At 41.7% G+C, this 16,245-nt stretch overlaps 1 protein-coding gene across 1 annotated transcript in view; it reads left to right on the top strand.

Moving 5' to 3' along the window:
* The window catches only part of LOC129697508 (dynein axonemal heavy chain 8-like), a 641,267-nt gene that overhangs the window by 521,893 nt on the left and 103,129 nt on the right, over positions 1–16,245 (top strand). The window contains 2 exon segments of the mRNA XM_055636144.1: positions 2,891–3,117; positions 12,190–12,308. Of these exon segments, the coding sequence (XP_055492119.1) occupies positions 2,891–3,117; positions 12,190–12,308 (346 nt within the window).

Below are 16,245 nucleotides of genomic sequence, written 5' to 3'. Positions count from 1 at the left end.
CGCGGGCCCAGGCTGGAGCCGAGCCTGGTGCTCGAGCTAGAGTGAGAGTCGAGCCTGTCGTGGTTTCCAATACTCAAAATTAACTCGGACAATGCGGAAAATTCTTCAAGAAGTTTAAACTTTTATTTGCAAATAAAAGCTGGATCACCCTACGTCATCAGTCTACGTGGAGTTCTCTGAGCCACAAACAAAGGATCATCTCTTTTTATACCATGTTCAACTCTGCATGCCCCACCCTTGTTACATTTCCATATCCAATCAGTTGCCGACATTCCCTCATCATCAGCCAATCACTTGCTCCCACTTATCTCCTCCTTCCCAGTACATTTCCATATTTGCAACTGATGTAGTCACATGACCCCCTTGTGGCCCCTTGCCAGCCATGTGCTCTTGACTTCTTTGTTCAGAGTCGTTTCATTTTAACAAAGTGAAATCAAAGAAAAGTGGACTCAATTCCCAGGACTCACTTCTCAAAATATAAGAGATACAGTGGTCACTCAATTTATATAAATAAGACACATTATTCCCATTAAACGCTGTACCTCTCGGGGAAGAATGTTACCTCTTAATCTACAGATCTAAATACAGGGGTCTAATGTTTATAAATCAAATTAAAAGACAATATATTTCCCAGATGGTCTCATTACAAATCACATATTTAGACTAACATTACCTTTGTTTTATAAACATTAGAAGTATGAATTTTCTCTATCTTTGCAAAGACTGCAAAGATTTTTAAGCTGATTCCAATCTCACACCTCCTATCTCCAAGCACACATGGGTCGTATAAATGTCACACTTCATAAATGATAATTGCTTCTTGGCTAGCTCACACACCCTCCCCTTCTCTTGCTGTCTCCAGGGGATGGAATGCCAAACTCATCCTTGGACCTCTTTATGACTCCTCACCAACAGCATTACAGATCAAATGAAATGTTACAGCTGCAGACACCACTCACTTCTCTCAGATCAAAACAAAGTTACTTTCTTAGATACATATATATAAAAATAAAAGATACAACCTGCACAAATGTATCATCTCTTATCTCAACATATGTGTAATTAAACATAGCATACTTAATACAGAATCCATTGTTATTCCAGCCTTGTTGTCTTGGACGTATAAACAGTCATAAATCCTGAACCATGTCATTACAACACTTCACAAGAATGTGACATTGAGAAAGAGCAAATGACCTGTGACCAAATGGCCTGTGACCTGAGAACAGGCCCCACTGACAAACTACTTTTAAATACAGATTATATAAGATACATTTAATATAGAAGATAATATTTACTATAAGCCCAGGGCTTGGGATGGGACCGTGACCCACCCCTTCCCTCTCTATCACCCCTCCCTCTCTATCCCCCTCCCACTCTAACCCCCCCCCCCCCCCCCCTCTACCTCCCCCCTTCCCCCTCTAACCCCCCCCCCCTCCCCCCTATAAACCCCCATCTACCCCCTTCCCCCTCTACCCTCTACCCCCACCCCTCTAACCTCTACCCCCCCTCCCCCCCCTCTACCCCCCCTCCCCCTCTACCCCCCTCTCAAATGTCCTAAAATGTGACAGCATTTAAAGCCATGAACCTGTTCAATTTATTCTAATGGCAAGAATTTCTGAATTGTCATTGTATTTTCATGAAAAGTGCTTTACAAATCCATTGTAGATTTATTTTTAACTACAATGCTCGATGAAAAAGTAAAATTGTAACATAATACTAGACCAAGTGGAACCCGTTGTGTCCCTGTCACATGGGAGGGCTGGTCCCCAAACGCAACATCCCACCACTCACCCATAGCCCCCAACTGCGCAGGCGCGGCTCACTCCCTCCTCTCCTCTTCACCCTCCCTCTTCTCTCCCCTTTTCTTCTCCCCTCCTTCCTCCATCTCTCTCTCTTCTTTCCCTTACCCTCAGTCACTGCCTCCTTCTATAACCCCTCGCCCCTCCCTACCCCCTCCTCTCCCTCTATCTTCCTGCTCCCCCACTCCTCACCTCTCCCCTATCCCACTCCGCCACTAAACACAATACATTTCTCGACCCCCCCCCCCCCCCCCCCCCCCCCCCTCCCCCTCCCCCCCCCCCTCCCTCTCCTTACAACAATGTAACAAATCTTTCATTGCACTGGGTGGAACACTTTTGACGGGCAGTTTATGAAAATGAGATCCCATTGTGATGTCATACACTGCTAATTGCCAGTGGAACACTGCTGACGGGCAGTTTATGTAAATGAGATCCCATTGTGACTTCATAGCTGCTAACTGCCAGTGCAGATGGAAGAAGTTTTTCTCAAAGTGGGATTTTGTAAAGTTAAAAATGTGAATAACTTGTAAATTATAACATCAATCTGAACGACACTTTGATAAACCACACCACAGGACAATGGTGGGTAAGGTGGTCCAAAAATGGTAGCACTATCATTTACCGTTTTGGTGTAATTCACGGCATGACTGACACACACACACACACACACACACACACACACACACACACACACACACACACACACACACACACACACACACACACACACACACACACACACACACACACACACACACACACACACACACACACACACACACACACACACACACACACACACACACACACACACACACACACACACACACACACACACACACACACACACACACGATGAGAGGTTTAGTAATATATATAGATAGATATTTGAAATGTAAGTGGCCTGTTTCTTACACTTAATTGTCTTAATCAAAAAGCTAATTTGATTAATCCATTTTCTATTTATTTCTGCTATCCTACATCTATGTTGTTATTTTTTTTGATTATTAAAGTGCAGCAAATAATTTAGGAGATCTTTAGTATATAATATATATATATATGCAACTATTCCTTTGTTTTGTTATTAGGTTGGTGAAAAGTTTCGATCTCGAGCCCTGAAGTTTCCTGGCCTGATTTCAGGTTGCACAATGGACTGGTTCAGTCATTGGCCTAGAGAGGCATTGGTTGCAGTCTCCAGCTATTTTCTTTCTGGTTTTCTCATTGTTTGCTCAGAGGAGGTTAAAAACCAGCTGGTGCAAACAATGAGTGAATTTCATGACAGGGTCTATCAAACCTGTGAAGATTATTTTCAGAGGTATGTTCTCTGTTTAATATGTTGTTGATATAAACAATTGTAACCCAGGCTGGTCACCTGGATTAATCCTATTATTATGTTTAGAACATAGTGAAATCTAATATATATTTGATAAGAGAATATTTGATAGCCTGGAACAAGTTGGAAACTGAAGTGTGTAGGAAGTAACTGCAGATACTGGTTTAAACCGAAGACAGACACAAAATGCTGGAGTAACTCAGCGGGTCAGACAGCATCTCTGGAGAAACGAAATGAGTGACGTTTCAGTTCGAGACAATTCTTCAGACAGAGAGTCAAGGGAAAGGGAAATGAGAGGTATAGATGGTAATATAGAGAGATATAGAACAAATGAATGAAAGATATGGAAAAAAAGTAAGGATGATAATGGTAACAGGCTGTGGCCTTGCTGAGGCCATTTGCCGTGCCTTCGCCTCTCTCCCGCTTTTAAAATGTGGTCAGAGAGCAAGAGGAATGAGAGAGAGGGAGCAGCGAGAGAGGATGTTGCACAACTCTCATTGGAGAGAGGAGAACTTCTTCAAAGTCGGCATAACTTGAGATTTCCCAGTGGAGCAGACAAAATGTGTAGGAAGGAATTGCAGATGCTAGTTTAAACCGGATAAACACAAAAAGCTGGAGTAACTCTGAGGAGCAGCCAGCGGCAGGAAGGAAGCAAAGGCATGGCAAATGGCCTCAGCAAGGCCACAGCGATCAATGGCCTGTTCCCTTTGTCATCGTTACTTTTTTGCATATCTTTCTTTCATTTGTTCTATATCGTTCTATATCACCATCTATATCTCTCGTTTCCCTTTCCCCTGACTCTCAGTCGGAAGGTCTCAACCAAAAATGTTACCTATTCTTCTTCTCCAGAGATGCTGTCTGACCCGCTGAGTTACTCCAGCTTTTGTGTCTATCTTTGGAAACTGAAGGTTGCTCCTGAGAGGATATCTCTGTGTTACACAAGGAAGATGAAGATACTGAAATAATAAATTAGGAATAATTTCCTAAAGTAAATTGTGAGGCCTAGGCAAGAGAGACAATGCAAACTAAAAAATGGTATATATAAGCCTTACCAAGAGCTGTTTCCACTTTAACACTCCTCTGAGTAGTAAAATCCGCATTGGTAGAATTCTATTACCTATCAGATGGATTCACTGGCCTCAACGTATAATTATCTTGAGATTCTTTTGTCTTTTTATTCAAACCAAGTCTTTTCAACCAAGTCTGCCATTGGCTTTTTTAATTCTGTGAAGAACTCTCATCAAAACAGGTAATAGCGGAATCCTTGAATCATAGATATAACACTGGAGATAGACACAAAAAGTTGGAGTAACTCAGTGGTAGCATCTCTGGAGAGAAGGAATGGGTGACATTTTGGGTCGAGACCCTTCTTCTGACTGGTATCTGAGTTGGGAGGGGTATCCCACAGACCAGTCAGACAATAGCCTGACATAGTCATTCTAACAGAGGTATATATTTTAGTCACTTATCTATTCTAGGATTTATTCTGTACCCCCAGAATGAAGCCGATGATGTAGTGGTCTGTGGGTGAATAGTGAGCCCTATCAATCTCTAATATTTATTCTAGACCATTAAATCTCATAGTATCAGCTCAAAAATGGGTAAGAAAACCTCCTCCTGATTACCAGCTACTCTCCTCCCCCAGCTGAGGAATCAGTACTATATGTTGACAACACTTGAAAGAAACAATACAAGTAATAAGGACATAAAAACAGTGTCAATATTTCAGGTCAGTAACTAATCATCGTTCCAATTTTATCCCTTTTGCTCTTTCTGTAATTGTTGCTGGGTATTTCAAAATTGATTTGGAATTTTGAAGAACAGAACTGGCACCTCAAAACAGGGTATCTATGAGGTGCTAGGAATAAAATGTGCATCACCATAATATGTAATCTCTTAGACTAGGTATTCCTAATTTACCTTTACACAAGGAAAGACACCTATGAAAGTTGAAGGTCAATCATCCTCACCCTGATACATAACCCCAGGAGTTCCTCAAGACAAGGACCTAAACCCAACCATCTTCACCTGCAGCATAATTAACCTTTTATAATTTCAGAAGTAGTGATGTTTACAGATACTACGCATTCATTCCATTTCCAACTCCTTGTCAAATAATGTGGGGTAGGAGATTGCAACCTTCACGTGGTCCACGCTGTTTGGACGAAGGCAATTAACCTGATGTGCACAATCAAATAAGATCAAATAGAACAAGTTGTCCTACAACTTTAGGCTGTGCACGCCATACGCAAGAAGAAGTCGTCAAATAATGTGGTCCATCCCTGTGTATAGTAAGAAGTAAACAACATACAACCATGAGCTAAGAAGTGGCAAGAAACAAACCAGCTCAGAAATATTGGGCAAAGACTATCTCGAACAAGAAAGACTGCTCACCTTCCCTTTGTATTCAATGGCATTACCAATCTGAATCTCCCAGCATCTTCAATATCTCAGGGTCAGCGTTAACCAAAAACTCACTGGGCCAGCCACATATGTATTTTTTACCTACAACAGCAGATTTAAGAAGATGGCTCACAGTACTTATTCAAGGGCAACTAAAAATGTGCAATAAGTGCTGACTTTGAACCACAAAAGTAATCTCCCGAACATCTTCCGAATCGGAGTGTCGTACTTGCATACTCAAAACATTTTAATGTTATTTAAATTATCTCTGTTTACTTCTACAGTTATAACTTCAGTTCTGTCTCAATTGACTCTTCACCCCTTCAAATTTGAGCTAAGTGAAAATCGAGAAATGCAGATGCTGGACATAGCATATTGGACAGCACAGCACAAGAACAGGCCCTTTGGCCCACAATGTCTGCCAAACATGATGAATCTAATATTTTCTATTTGCGCGTACTCGATATCCCTCTATTCCCTGCAAATCCATTTGCCTATCTAAAAGCCTCTTAAATTACACTATCTTATCTACTTCCACCACTCCTGGCAGTGCACTCTAGGTACTCACCACCCTGTGGAAAAAACTTTCCTCTTCTGACTTTAAAGCTATATCTTTCCCAAATAATGTAGAAAATCTAAAACGGAAATTGTTGCAAAGATTTAGCAGGTCAGGCAGTGAGCAGAGCAACTGGGTCACCATTTCAGTTTGAAGTCCTTCATTAGAACTGAAAAGAGGACAAAAGAAGGTTGTAGAGTTGCAGGGAGGGGGGCAGGCAGAGATGATGTATCTGATGGGGTAAAAGTGGGGTGCCAATGGTGATAATCTAAAAAAAATTATCTTGGTCAGTGAGTAAATGGGAGCAATTAGAGGGTAAGAACATAAACAAAAAAACCTATACAAATAATGTGGGAGATGTCTCACCGATGCAGAGGAGACCTCATTGAGAGCATCAAATGCCATCAATAAGAATGGTGCAGAAATCTTATTATTTGAAGCAGTAAAATTCAATATTGAATCAGGAAGGTTGGAGCATGGTCAGATGGAAAACAAATTCCTGTTTCCCAGCCTGCATTGGGCATCTCTGTAATCACTCTGATAGTACAGATGGCCATAGTGTGGGAGTGCTACGAATTTATAAAATGCAGGCAACCCTAAGATCCCCCACACTCCAAGCTTTATTTCTCCTCTTTAGTCTTGATGAAGGGGCTCTGGCCTGAAATATCCACTCTAATTCTCTTCCCGCTGAAGCAACATTTTTCTAATGAATAACAAAAGCTCCGTAATGTCAGTCTCTCGGTGCTTCTAGATTATTACAGTGATACCAGTTGTTTAAAAAAAAAGGATGATTATTTCTTCTGCTTAACCATGACAGGAGAAAATAGATCTTATTTCTTCATTAGTACACTGTTCTAGTATAAGACCCAACATGTTTCACCACGTGATTCTCTATGAGCGTAAGGAAGTTAACGTTGATCAATGTGTGCACTTTGGAAAGGTCTTACTGACTTATTCCAGTCCTGTGTTTTATCTGGATGGGTATCAATCTTCACAGATAGTGCACATTTGTTAGCTCTTCAATATATCTAATGGAAAAGTGGGCCAGGTAATGGCAGATGGAATTATAACTTTTTTAGTGTGACTGTATTGTAATTCGAGGTTCACTGTACCTTAATTGGTACACCTGACGATAAACTGACCTTTGAACTTGGATATGTGCAAAGTGCTGCATTTTGGGAAGTTAAAACAGGGCAGGACAAATGGAGTGAATGATAGGGCCCTGGGGAATGTTGTTAACTGGAGTGAAATGGGAACACACCTAGACAGGATTATGAAGAAAGTGTATGACATGCTTGCCTTCATCGGCTGAGGTAATGAGGATAAGATTTGGGATGTCATATTACAGTTGTACCAAACATTGCTTAGGGCGAGCTTAAAATATTGTGTACATTTTGGTCACCACACCACAGGAAGGATACTAGAGAGGGTGCAGAAATGATTCCCGAGGATATTATCTAGATTGGAGGGCTTTCATTGTTAGGGGAGTTTGAATAGGCTAGGTTTGTTTTCACAGGAGTGAAGGAAGCTGAAGGGTGACAAGTTGGAAATATATAAAATTATGAGATACATTGATAGGGTAGATCATCAGTGTCTGTTTTCCATGGTGATGCCAGTGTTTTTGACTGGAAAAGTTGGGAGGTTGGTCTTTGCACAATTCTCTGCGATTTCTTATCTTGGATTGAGCGGTTTCCAAACTATGCTGTGATGTACCCCGATACAATGCTTCCTACGACCCATCTGTAGAAGTTGGTGAGAGTTGTTGGGGATATGCCGAACTTCATAAGCCTTCTAAGGAAGTAGAGGCATTGATGTGCTTTCTTGGCCATTGCTTCACTATGGCTAGTCCAGAACAAGTTGCTGGTAATATTTACTCCTAGGAACTTGAAGCTTTCAACCATCTCTACTTCAGCGCCATCAATGTATACTAGGGTATGTTTACCGCTTTGCTTCCTAAATGTTGATCACCATCTCCTTTGACTTGTTGACATTGAGAGAAAGGTTGCTGTCTTGACACCAGGTTATGAGGTTCTCAATCTCCTTCTGTACTCCGTCCTGTCATTATTTGCTATCTGGCTCACTACGGTGGTATCGTCCACACATTTGTAAATTGAGTTAGATTTGTACTTTGTTGCACAATCATGGGGTACAGGGAGTAAAGCAGGGGGCTGAGAACACATCCGTGTGGAGCATCAGTGTTGAGGATTATCATAGAGGATGATTTGTAAGTGCTCATCTTGATACTTTTTAAATATTGTAAGAGTCTCTACCTGCACCACTGCTTCAGGCTATGCATTCAACATTCTTCCTACAAGCCACTTGCCCATTAATAAATTATTTGCTTTCTCGTCTGATTCATTCTATTTTTCTAAAGATTTTAAATACTGTTTTTACAACAATATTTATTTGAGCCTTCTTTAGCTACCACAATTGCTAGACTCAAAAATCTACAATTTTCAACATGAAGATCACATCATCAAATTGTCCCTGAATTCACTATGCCAATTTTCATGATGCATCTGTGATATCATTTCATTTTCAACTGATAACTATTCTATCATACACTCAAACAGATAAGAGACACGGTTGCATTTTCACTATTGGTTATATTGATGACTCAGGACCAAGAATTACTGTTAAAGATTTATGATCAATATTCAAAATAGAAGAGGAAATATTTAAACTCAATGCAAAATTTCTAATGGCTCTTTTTCAATCTCAGTTTAGTTTCTCGTGCATGAAGCAAATGCATTTGGTTTTATTTGACCTTTGTTCCTTACATGACTAATTCCAGCTCCTACAATTCAGAGCATCACATTGACATTTCAATATCAGTGTAATATTGTAGTGAGCTAACAAAGTCTCACATTGAGACTTTTTGTAGATGTTGCGAGTCTTTTGCTTCTCTTTGCCAATTCTATATTTCATCTTTCTTCAGGAACCAAAATAATAACACCAGCACTTTTACAACTTCTGACAAAAATAACTGTTTTATTTTGAATAGAAATTGTCTGTTTTGTCTACCAAATCTGTACCAGTTTTCAGAACAATATTGTCAATTCCATTCCTCCAATTGTCATCGTACTGTGCCCTGTCTATGAATGACCTAAATTCCTCCATACATGTAACTCACTAAACATTTCTAATGGCCAAAGGGTTTCAATACTTTGCTTGAATATGTTTTCAATTTTTCTGTGCTCTTTGTCAATAAATGTATTTAGATATGTACTAATCCACTGCTAGGTTGATGCTCACATTGACACCCTGACTATTTAACCATCTTTTGTCTTGACGCTATTCTATGTTCTGCCATTGACACTTGTGGCATAAACACTATAGAAGCAGCATGTGAGGCTGCGAAAGCACATCTTGGACCCGCAAACGCTCAGCATAGGAGCACCGCAAGGCTGCGTACTCTCTCCTCTACTCTCTCTACTCCAACGACTGCATCTCCACAGACACCTCTGTCAAGCTTCTCAAGTTTGCGGACGACACAACCCTGATTGGACTGATCCAGGATGGGGAGGAATCTGCCTACAGACAGGAAGTGTCACAGCTGGCATCCTGGTGCAGTAGCAACAACCTAGAGCTCAATGCTCTTAAGGCAATGGAATTGATTGTAGGCTTTAGGAGAGCTCCCCCTCCCCTCACCCTACTCACCATCAACAACACCACAGTCGCATCTGTGGAGTCTTTTAAGTTCCTGGGAACCATCATCTCCAAGGACCTTAAGTGGGGGGCTACCATCGATTCCACAGTCAAAAAGGCACAACAGAGGATGTACTTCCTGCGGCAGCTGAGGAAGCACAATCTGCCCCAGGCAATGATGGTCCAATTCTACACAGCCATTGGAGAGTCTGTTCTCACCTTCTCTATCATGGTCTGGTTTGGCTCAGCCACCAAGCACGACACCTGGAGGCTGCAGCGAATCATCCGATCAGCAGAGAAGATTATTGGCTGCAACCTTCCCTCCATTGATGAACTGTACACTACAAGGGCCAGGAACTGAGCATGCAAGATCATCTCTGACCCCTCTCACCCTGGCCACAAACTCTTTGAATCACTTCCCTCTGGAAGGCGACTCCAGATTGTCAAAGCTGCCACAGCCAGACATAAAAATAGTTTTTATCCACGAGTAGTAGCTCTACTCAACAGCCAAAAATCTGTAGCCTCCCTTTGATCTGGTATTTTGTTGGTTCACATGCTTGATCAATGGTGTTTTATCATTAATGTCTTATTATTATTAATGTTTAGTGTTTTCTGAGTCATTCGTAACTGTCACTGTATGTCATGTTGTTACTTGTGGGCAGAGCACCAAGGCAAATTCCTTGTATGTGAATACTTGGCCAATAAACTTACTTATAAGCCCAGTTTTCCAATGTTCACTTGGACTTAATATCTGTGAGAAATCCTCTCTGTGGTTTCTTGATTTTAAAGAACGCTTTGGTTAACTGACCACATTTGTATGCTATGGAAATGTGTCGTTTTATCTGAAAGTTGAAGCATTTTGCCAATTTGAGTTAATTCACATAAAATGGTAGTTTCCATAATGTCGGAAGCTAATTATGCTAGTTTCACAAATTGTTTTGGATTCTGCTTTGCTACTGTTCCATGACTGTAAATGAAAATTGTAATTATACTTTGTATTGGACAATTTACCTTATCATTCTACAGTGTCATTTTGATTCAATTTGCTTATCCTTGAAACTATAAACAAGCATCGTGCAATATATGATCTAAAAAGATATTGACTTGTATTGTCAAGATAAGTCATAGAGTGATATAGTGTGGAAACAGGCCCTTCGGCCCAACTTGCCACACGGGCCAACAATGTTCCAGCTACACTAGTCCCACTTGCCTGCGCTTGGTCCATATCCCTCCAAACCTGTCCTATCCATGTACCTGTCCAACTGTTTCTTAAACGATGGGATAGTCCTTCAACAAGACAATACAATTACTAACAGCGTTATCTGACTTTGATAGCTAGTTCTAGATTTGTGGCTCTCCTGAATTTCTGACAGTTTAAGATTGAAAGGTCCTGCAATTATTGAAAGAAATCATGAAATAAAATATTCTAATTTCTATGACATCAGAAGAATAACTAAAAAAAAAATCATGTTTTGTAATCTACTTCACTCAAAAGGATGACTGTCTTGTGCTCCTGTATTTTAACATTTTGTACAGGCACGCAGGCAAAGGAATGGCATCTCAGTTGAAGTGATACAAGGAACTGCCCACGATGGTTTACAAAAAAGACACAAAGTGCCAGTGTAGAGAAACATTCAGCATCTCTGGAAAACATGGATAGGTGATGGTTTGCGTCAGAACCCTTCTTCAGTCTAAAGAAGCTTCCCAACCTGAAATGTCACTTATCTATGTCCTCCGGAGATGCTGCCTGACCTACTCCAACACTTTAGTCTTTTTGTTATCTCAGTTGTGGTAATGCTTAAAGGGATGTTAGCATTAAAGCAATAATTATTGTTCAGAAATTGGTATTATTATATGACACGTATGTTAGAGACAAAAAGAAAAGAATGGATATTTTCTGCAGTTTGAATATTGGAATGTGATGTTCCCAGGGATCTGTAGTTGAGTCTCAGCTTCTCACTATATTTAGAAATAACTTAAATGCAGTCAAAAGTTTTCAAAGAACACTAAATGAGTAATACATTAGTGTATAGTAAAAAAAATGTTGCAAGATGCAATAATAAACTGAATGGACAAAGTCGTGGTGTAGGTTGTGCTATGTGGGAGAACTTTGACATCATCCTCTTTGGACCTATTAAATAATAATCAAACTATTTTTAAGTAACAACAAGCCGGGAGTTGTGAAACACAAGAACATAAGAAATAGAATAAATAAACTAAACAACCGTACCAAATTATGTCTTTATGCCACTTAGTGATGAATTCTAACTTGCATATTAACGCATTTTCGCTAAAGATATTTTCTGACAAATGTTGATAATAGATAAGATAGAAGCTATTTGAATATATATTGTGTATGATTTCTATTACATGATGCTACTCTCAAAATATTACTTAAAATATTTGTATGCTGAATAACAAATACAGTTTTTGCACTTTATTTCCAGATATCGGCGTAGAGCACATATAACCCCCAAAACTTATCTCGCCTTTATAAATAGCTACAAAAGTGTTTACGCAGAAAAACATGCAAACATTAATGATCTAGCGGAACACATGCAAATGGGTAAGTCCATGGTCAAACTTCTGAAACTTGTGAATCTTTATGTAACAGTGTGGTATGAATTAGGAAGTTTACTAGACAGTGCATTCAGAAAGCATTCAGACCCCTTCCCCTTTTCCATATTTTGTTACGTTACAGCCTTATTCTAAAAATTGCTTAAATTAATTTTTTTATCATCAATCTACACACAATATCCCATAATAAAAAAGCGAAAACAGGAAAACAGGCAAAGCAATTAAAAATAAATAACTTAAATATTACATTTACTTATTCAGACCCTTTACTCGGTACTTTGTAGAGACATCTTTAGCAGCGATTACAGCCTCAAGTCTTCTTGGGTATCGCTACAAGCTTGGCACACCTGTATTTAGGTAATTTATCCCATGCTTCTAGATCCATTGCAGATCCTCTCAAGCTGTGTCAGGTTGGATGGGGAGCGTCGATGCACAGCTATTTTCAGGTCCCTCCAGAGATGTTCATAGAAACATAGAAAATAGGTGCAGGAGTAGGCCATTCGGCCCTTCGAGCCTGCACCGCCATTCAATATGATCATGGCTGATCATCCTAATCAATATCCCATACCTGCCTTCTCTCCCTTTAGCCACACGGGGCACATCTAACTCCCTCTTAAATCCAGCCAATGAACTGGCCTCAACTACCTTCTGTGGCAGAGAATTCCACAGATTCACCACTCTCTGTGTAAAAAATGATTTTCTCATCTCGGTTCTAAAAGACTTCCCTCTGATCCTTAAACTGTGACCCCTTGTTCTCCTGTTCGATCAGGTTCAAGTCCAGGCTCTGGCTGGGCCACTCAAGGACATTCACACACTTGTCACAAAGCCACTCCTGTGTTGGCTTGGCTGTATGGTTTGGGTCGTTGTCCAGTTGGAAGGTGAACCACCGCCCCAGTCTGAACGCTCTGGAGCAGTTTTTCATCAAGGATCTCTCTGTACTTTGCTCTGTTCATCTTTCCCTCAATCTTGACTTGTCTCCCAGTACCTGCCGCTGAAAAACATCCCCACAGCATGATGCTGCCACCACCATGCTTCACCCGTAGGTATGGTATGGGCCAGGTCTTGTTTCCTCCAAACAAGAAGCTTGGCATTCAGGCCAAATAGTTCAATCTTGGTTTCATCAGACAAGAGAATCTTGTTTCTCATGGTCTGAGAGTCCTTTAGGTGCCTTTTGGCAAACTCCAAGTTGACTGTTATGTGCCATTTACTGAGGAGTGGATTCTGTCTGGCCCTCTACCATTAAGGCCTGATTGGTGGAGTGCTGCAGATATAGTTGTCCTTCTGGAAGGTTTTCCCATCTCTGCAGATGAACTCTGGAGTTCTGTCAGAGTGACCATCGGGTTGTTGGTCACCTCCTTGACCAAGGCCCTTCTCCCCCAATTGCTCAGTTTGGCCAGACGGACAGCTCTATGAAGAGTTCAAGAAGGAACTGCAGATGCTGGAAGATCGAAGGTACACAAAAATGCTGTAGAAACTCAGCGGTGCAGCAGCATCTATGGAGCGTAGGAAATAGGTGACGTTTCGGGCCGAAACCCTCCTTCAGATTGATGGGGGGGGGGGGGAGAAGGAAGGAAAAAGGGAGGAGGAGGAGCCCGAGGGCGGTGGGGTGGGAGGAGACAGCTCGAGGGTTAAGGAAGGGGAGGAGACAGCAAGGGCTAGCAAAATTGGGAGAATTCAATGTTCATGCCATCCGGACGCAAGCTACCCAGGCGGAATATGAGGTACTGTTCCTCCAATTTCGTCCAATTTCCAATTTCCAATTGCTCACTCTGGCAATGGAGGAGACCCAGGACAGAGAGGTCGGAATGGGAGGGGGAGTTGAAGTGCTGAGCCACCGGGAGTTCAGGTAGGTTATTGCGAACTGAGCGGAGGTGTTCGGCGAAACGATCGCCCAACCTCCGCTTAGTCTCACCGATGTAAATCAGCTGACATCTAGAGCAGCGGATGCAGTAGATGAGGTTGGAGGAGATACAGGTGAACCTTTGTCGCACCTGGAACGACCGCTTGGGTCCTTGAATGGAGTCGAGGGGGGAGGTGAAGGGACAGGTGTTGCATTTCTTGCGGTTGCAACGGAAAGTGCCTGGGGAGGGGGTGGTACGGGAGGGAAGGAAAGAATTGACAAGGGAGTTGTGGAGGGAGCGGTCTTTGCGGAAGGCAGACATGGGAAGATGTGGCGAGTGGTGGGGTCACGTTGGAGGTGGCAGAAATGGCGGAGGATTATTTGTTGTATTTGCCGGCTGGTGGGGTGAAAGGTGAGGACTAGGGGGACGCTGCTCTTGTTGCTAGTGCGGGGATGGGGAGAGAGAGCAGTGTTGTGGGGTATGGAAGAGACCCTGGTGGTTCAAAAGTTCTTCCATTTAAAAATGACAGAGGCCACTGTGCTCTTCGGGACTTGCAATGCTGTAGACATTGTTTTATACCCTTCCCCAGATCTGTGTCTGGACACAATCCTGTTTCAGAGGTTTACGGAGAATTCCTTCGTCTTCATGGATTGGTTTTTGCTCTGACATGCACTGTCAATTCTGGGACCTTATATAGACAGGCGTGTGCCTTTCCAAATCATGTCCAATCAATTTAATTTACCACTGGTGGACTCCAATCAAGTTGTAGAAACATCTCAATGGAAACAGGATGAACCTAACCTCAATTTTGAGTGTCATAGCAAAGGGTCTGGATACTTATGTAAAGGTGATGTTTCAGTTATTTCTTTTTAATTACTTTGCAAAAATTTCTAAACATCTTTTTTCACTTTTTTTTTAAATTATGGGGTATCCTGTGTAGATTGATGATAAAAACATGAATTTAATCCATTTTAGAATAAGGCTGTAACGTAACAAAATGTGGAATAAGTGAAGGGGTCTGAATTCTGAATGCACTGTACATGGTGTACAATGATGAGGATCCAAGTATGAGATGTGGTTGTGATAATTATGTTGTTTAAATGCAGGTGAGTGCAGGTCAGCCACGTGCCATCAGGGTAGGCAAGGTAGGCACTGCCTACCCTGACTAAAATTATAAAATAATAATTATTAAATATAAATAGATCGATCTCTTAGGTAGGCATAATTCTTCGTGCCTTTCATGTGCAGTACATGTAATACGGGAAAGTGTGTGCAGCCCACGTGTCGTGGACGCTACTTCAAGCTGTCAATTTCAAGCAGAGCTGAAGGTAGCTGAAATTCTGAGTGAGCTGGCAGAAGGCGCTGAGGTCCGGTGGCCACTCGCAGCCACCCAAGCTGCTTCCCTGCCCGGCCGTAATGCTGTGGCTCCGCGCCCGGAGCGCCATGGCAGCGATAAGTGAGTAAGTTGCTGGCATAATCCCCGACCCCCTCTTTCTCAACTCTCCTGCCCTCCCTGCAAATTTACCCCTGGCCAGATTCACCACACGCTGTGAAAGGAACTCTCCCCCCCAATTGGTCCCTTGAACTAGTATTGTCATTCAATTAGATCACAACTGATTCAACTTGTCCCGGTGAGCTCCCGTTTTTCCCACCATCTCTCCACCTGCCGTCACCCTCCACCCCCCCCCCCCCCCCCCCCCCCCCCCCCACCCATTCAGTGTTTCAAAATGAAGGAGATTTAGAAGCCTTGGGCAAATTGAATTGTTACTTTCTTTATTTTTATTTATTTATTTTTACGGAGAGGAGAAGAACAATCCGCATGCACAGTTTAAGATTTTTTTTAAATCCGACTAACTGCTTACCCTGAGTAATTACTCACGGCACGTGCCTGGTGCAGGTAATGAAAAAAGGGAATTTTATAAATGTTGCCAGTTTATAATTAGAGGTAATAACTATACAGCATTTTGTTGTAATTGCTGAGACAGACTTCTTTTCTTAACATCTGCAATTAAATTGTTTTTTCCAGCATAAAAGTCCTGCCCTACTGTACGAGTTTGCCCTGTTTCGAACTCGGAGATTTACGAT

The sequence above is a fragment of the Leucoraja erinacea genome, chromosome 5 (assembly GCF_028641065.1).
Source record: "Leucoraja erinacea ecotype New England chromosome 5, Leri_hhj_1, whole genome shotgun sequence".
NCBI classification, from domain to species: domain Eukaryota; kingdom Metazoa; phylum Chordata; class Chondrichthyes; order Rajiformes; family Rajidae; genus Leucoraja; species Leucoraja erinaceus.
Note: the sequence above shows the minus strand (reverse complement) of the source record. Positions and strands in the feature narration are given on the sequence as shown.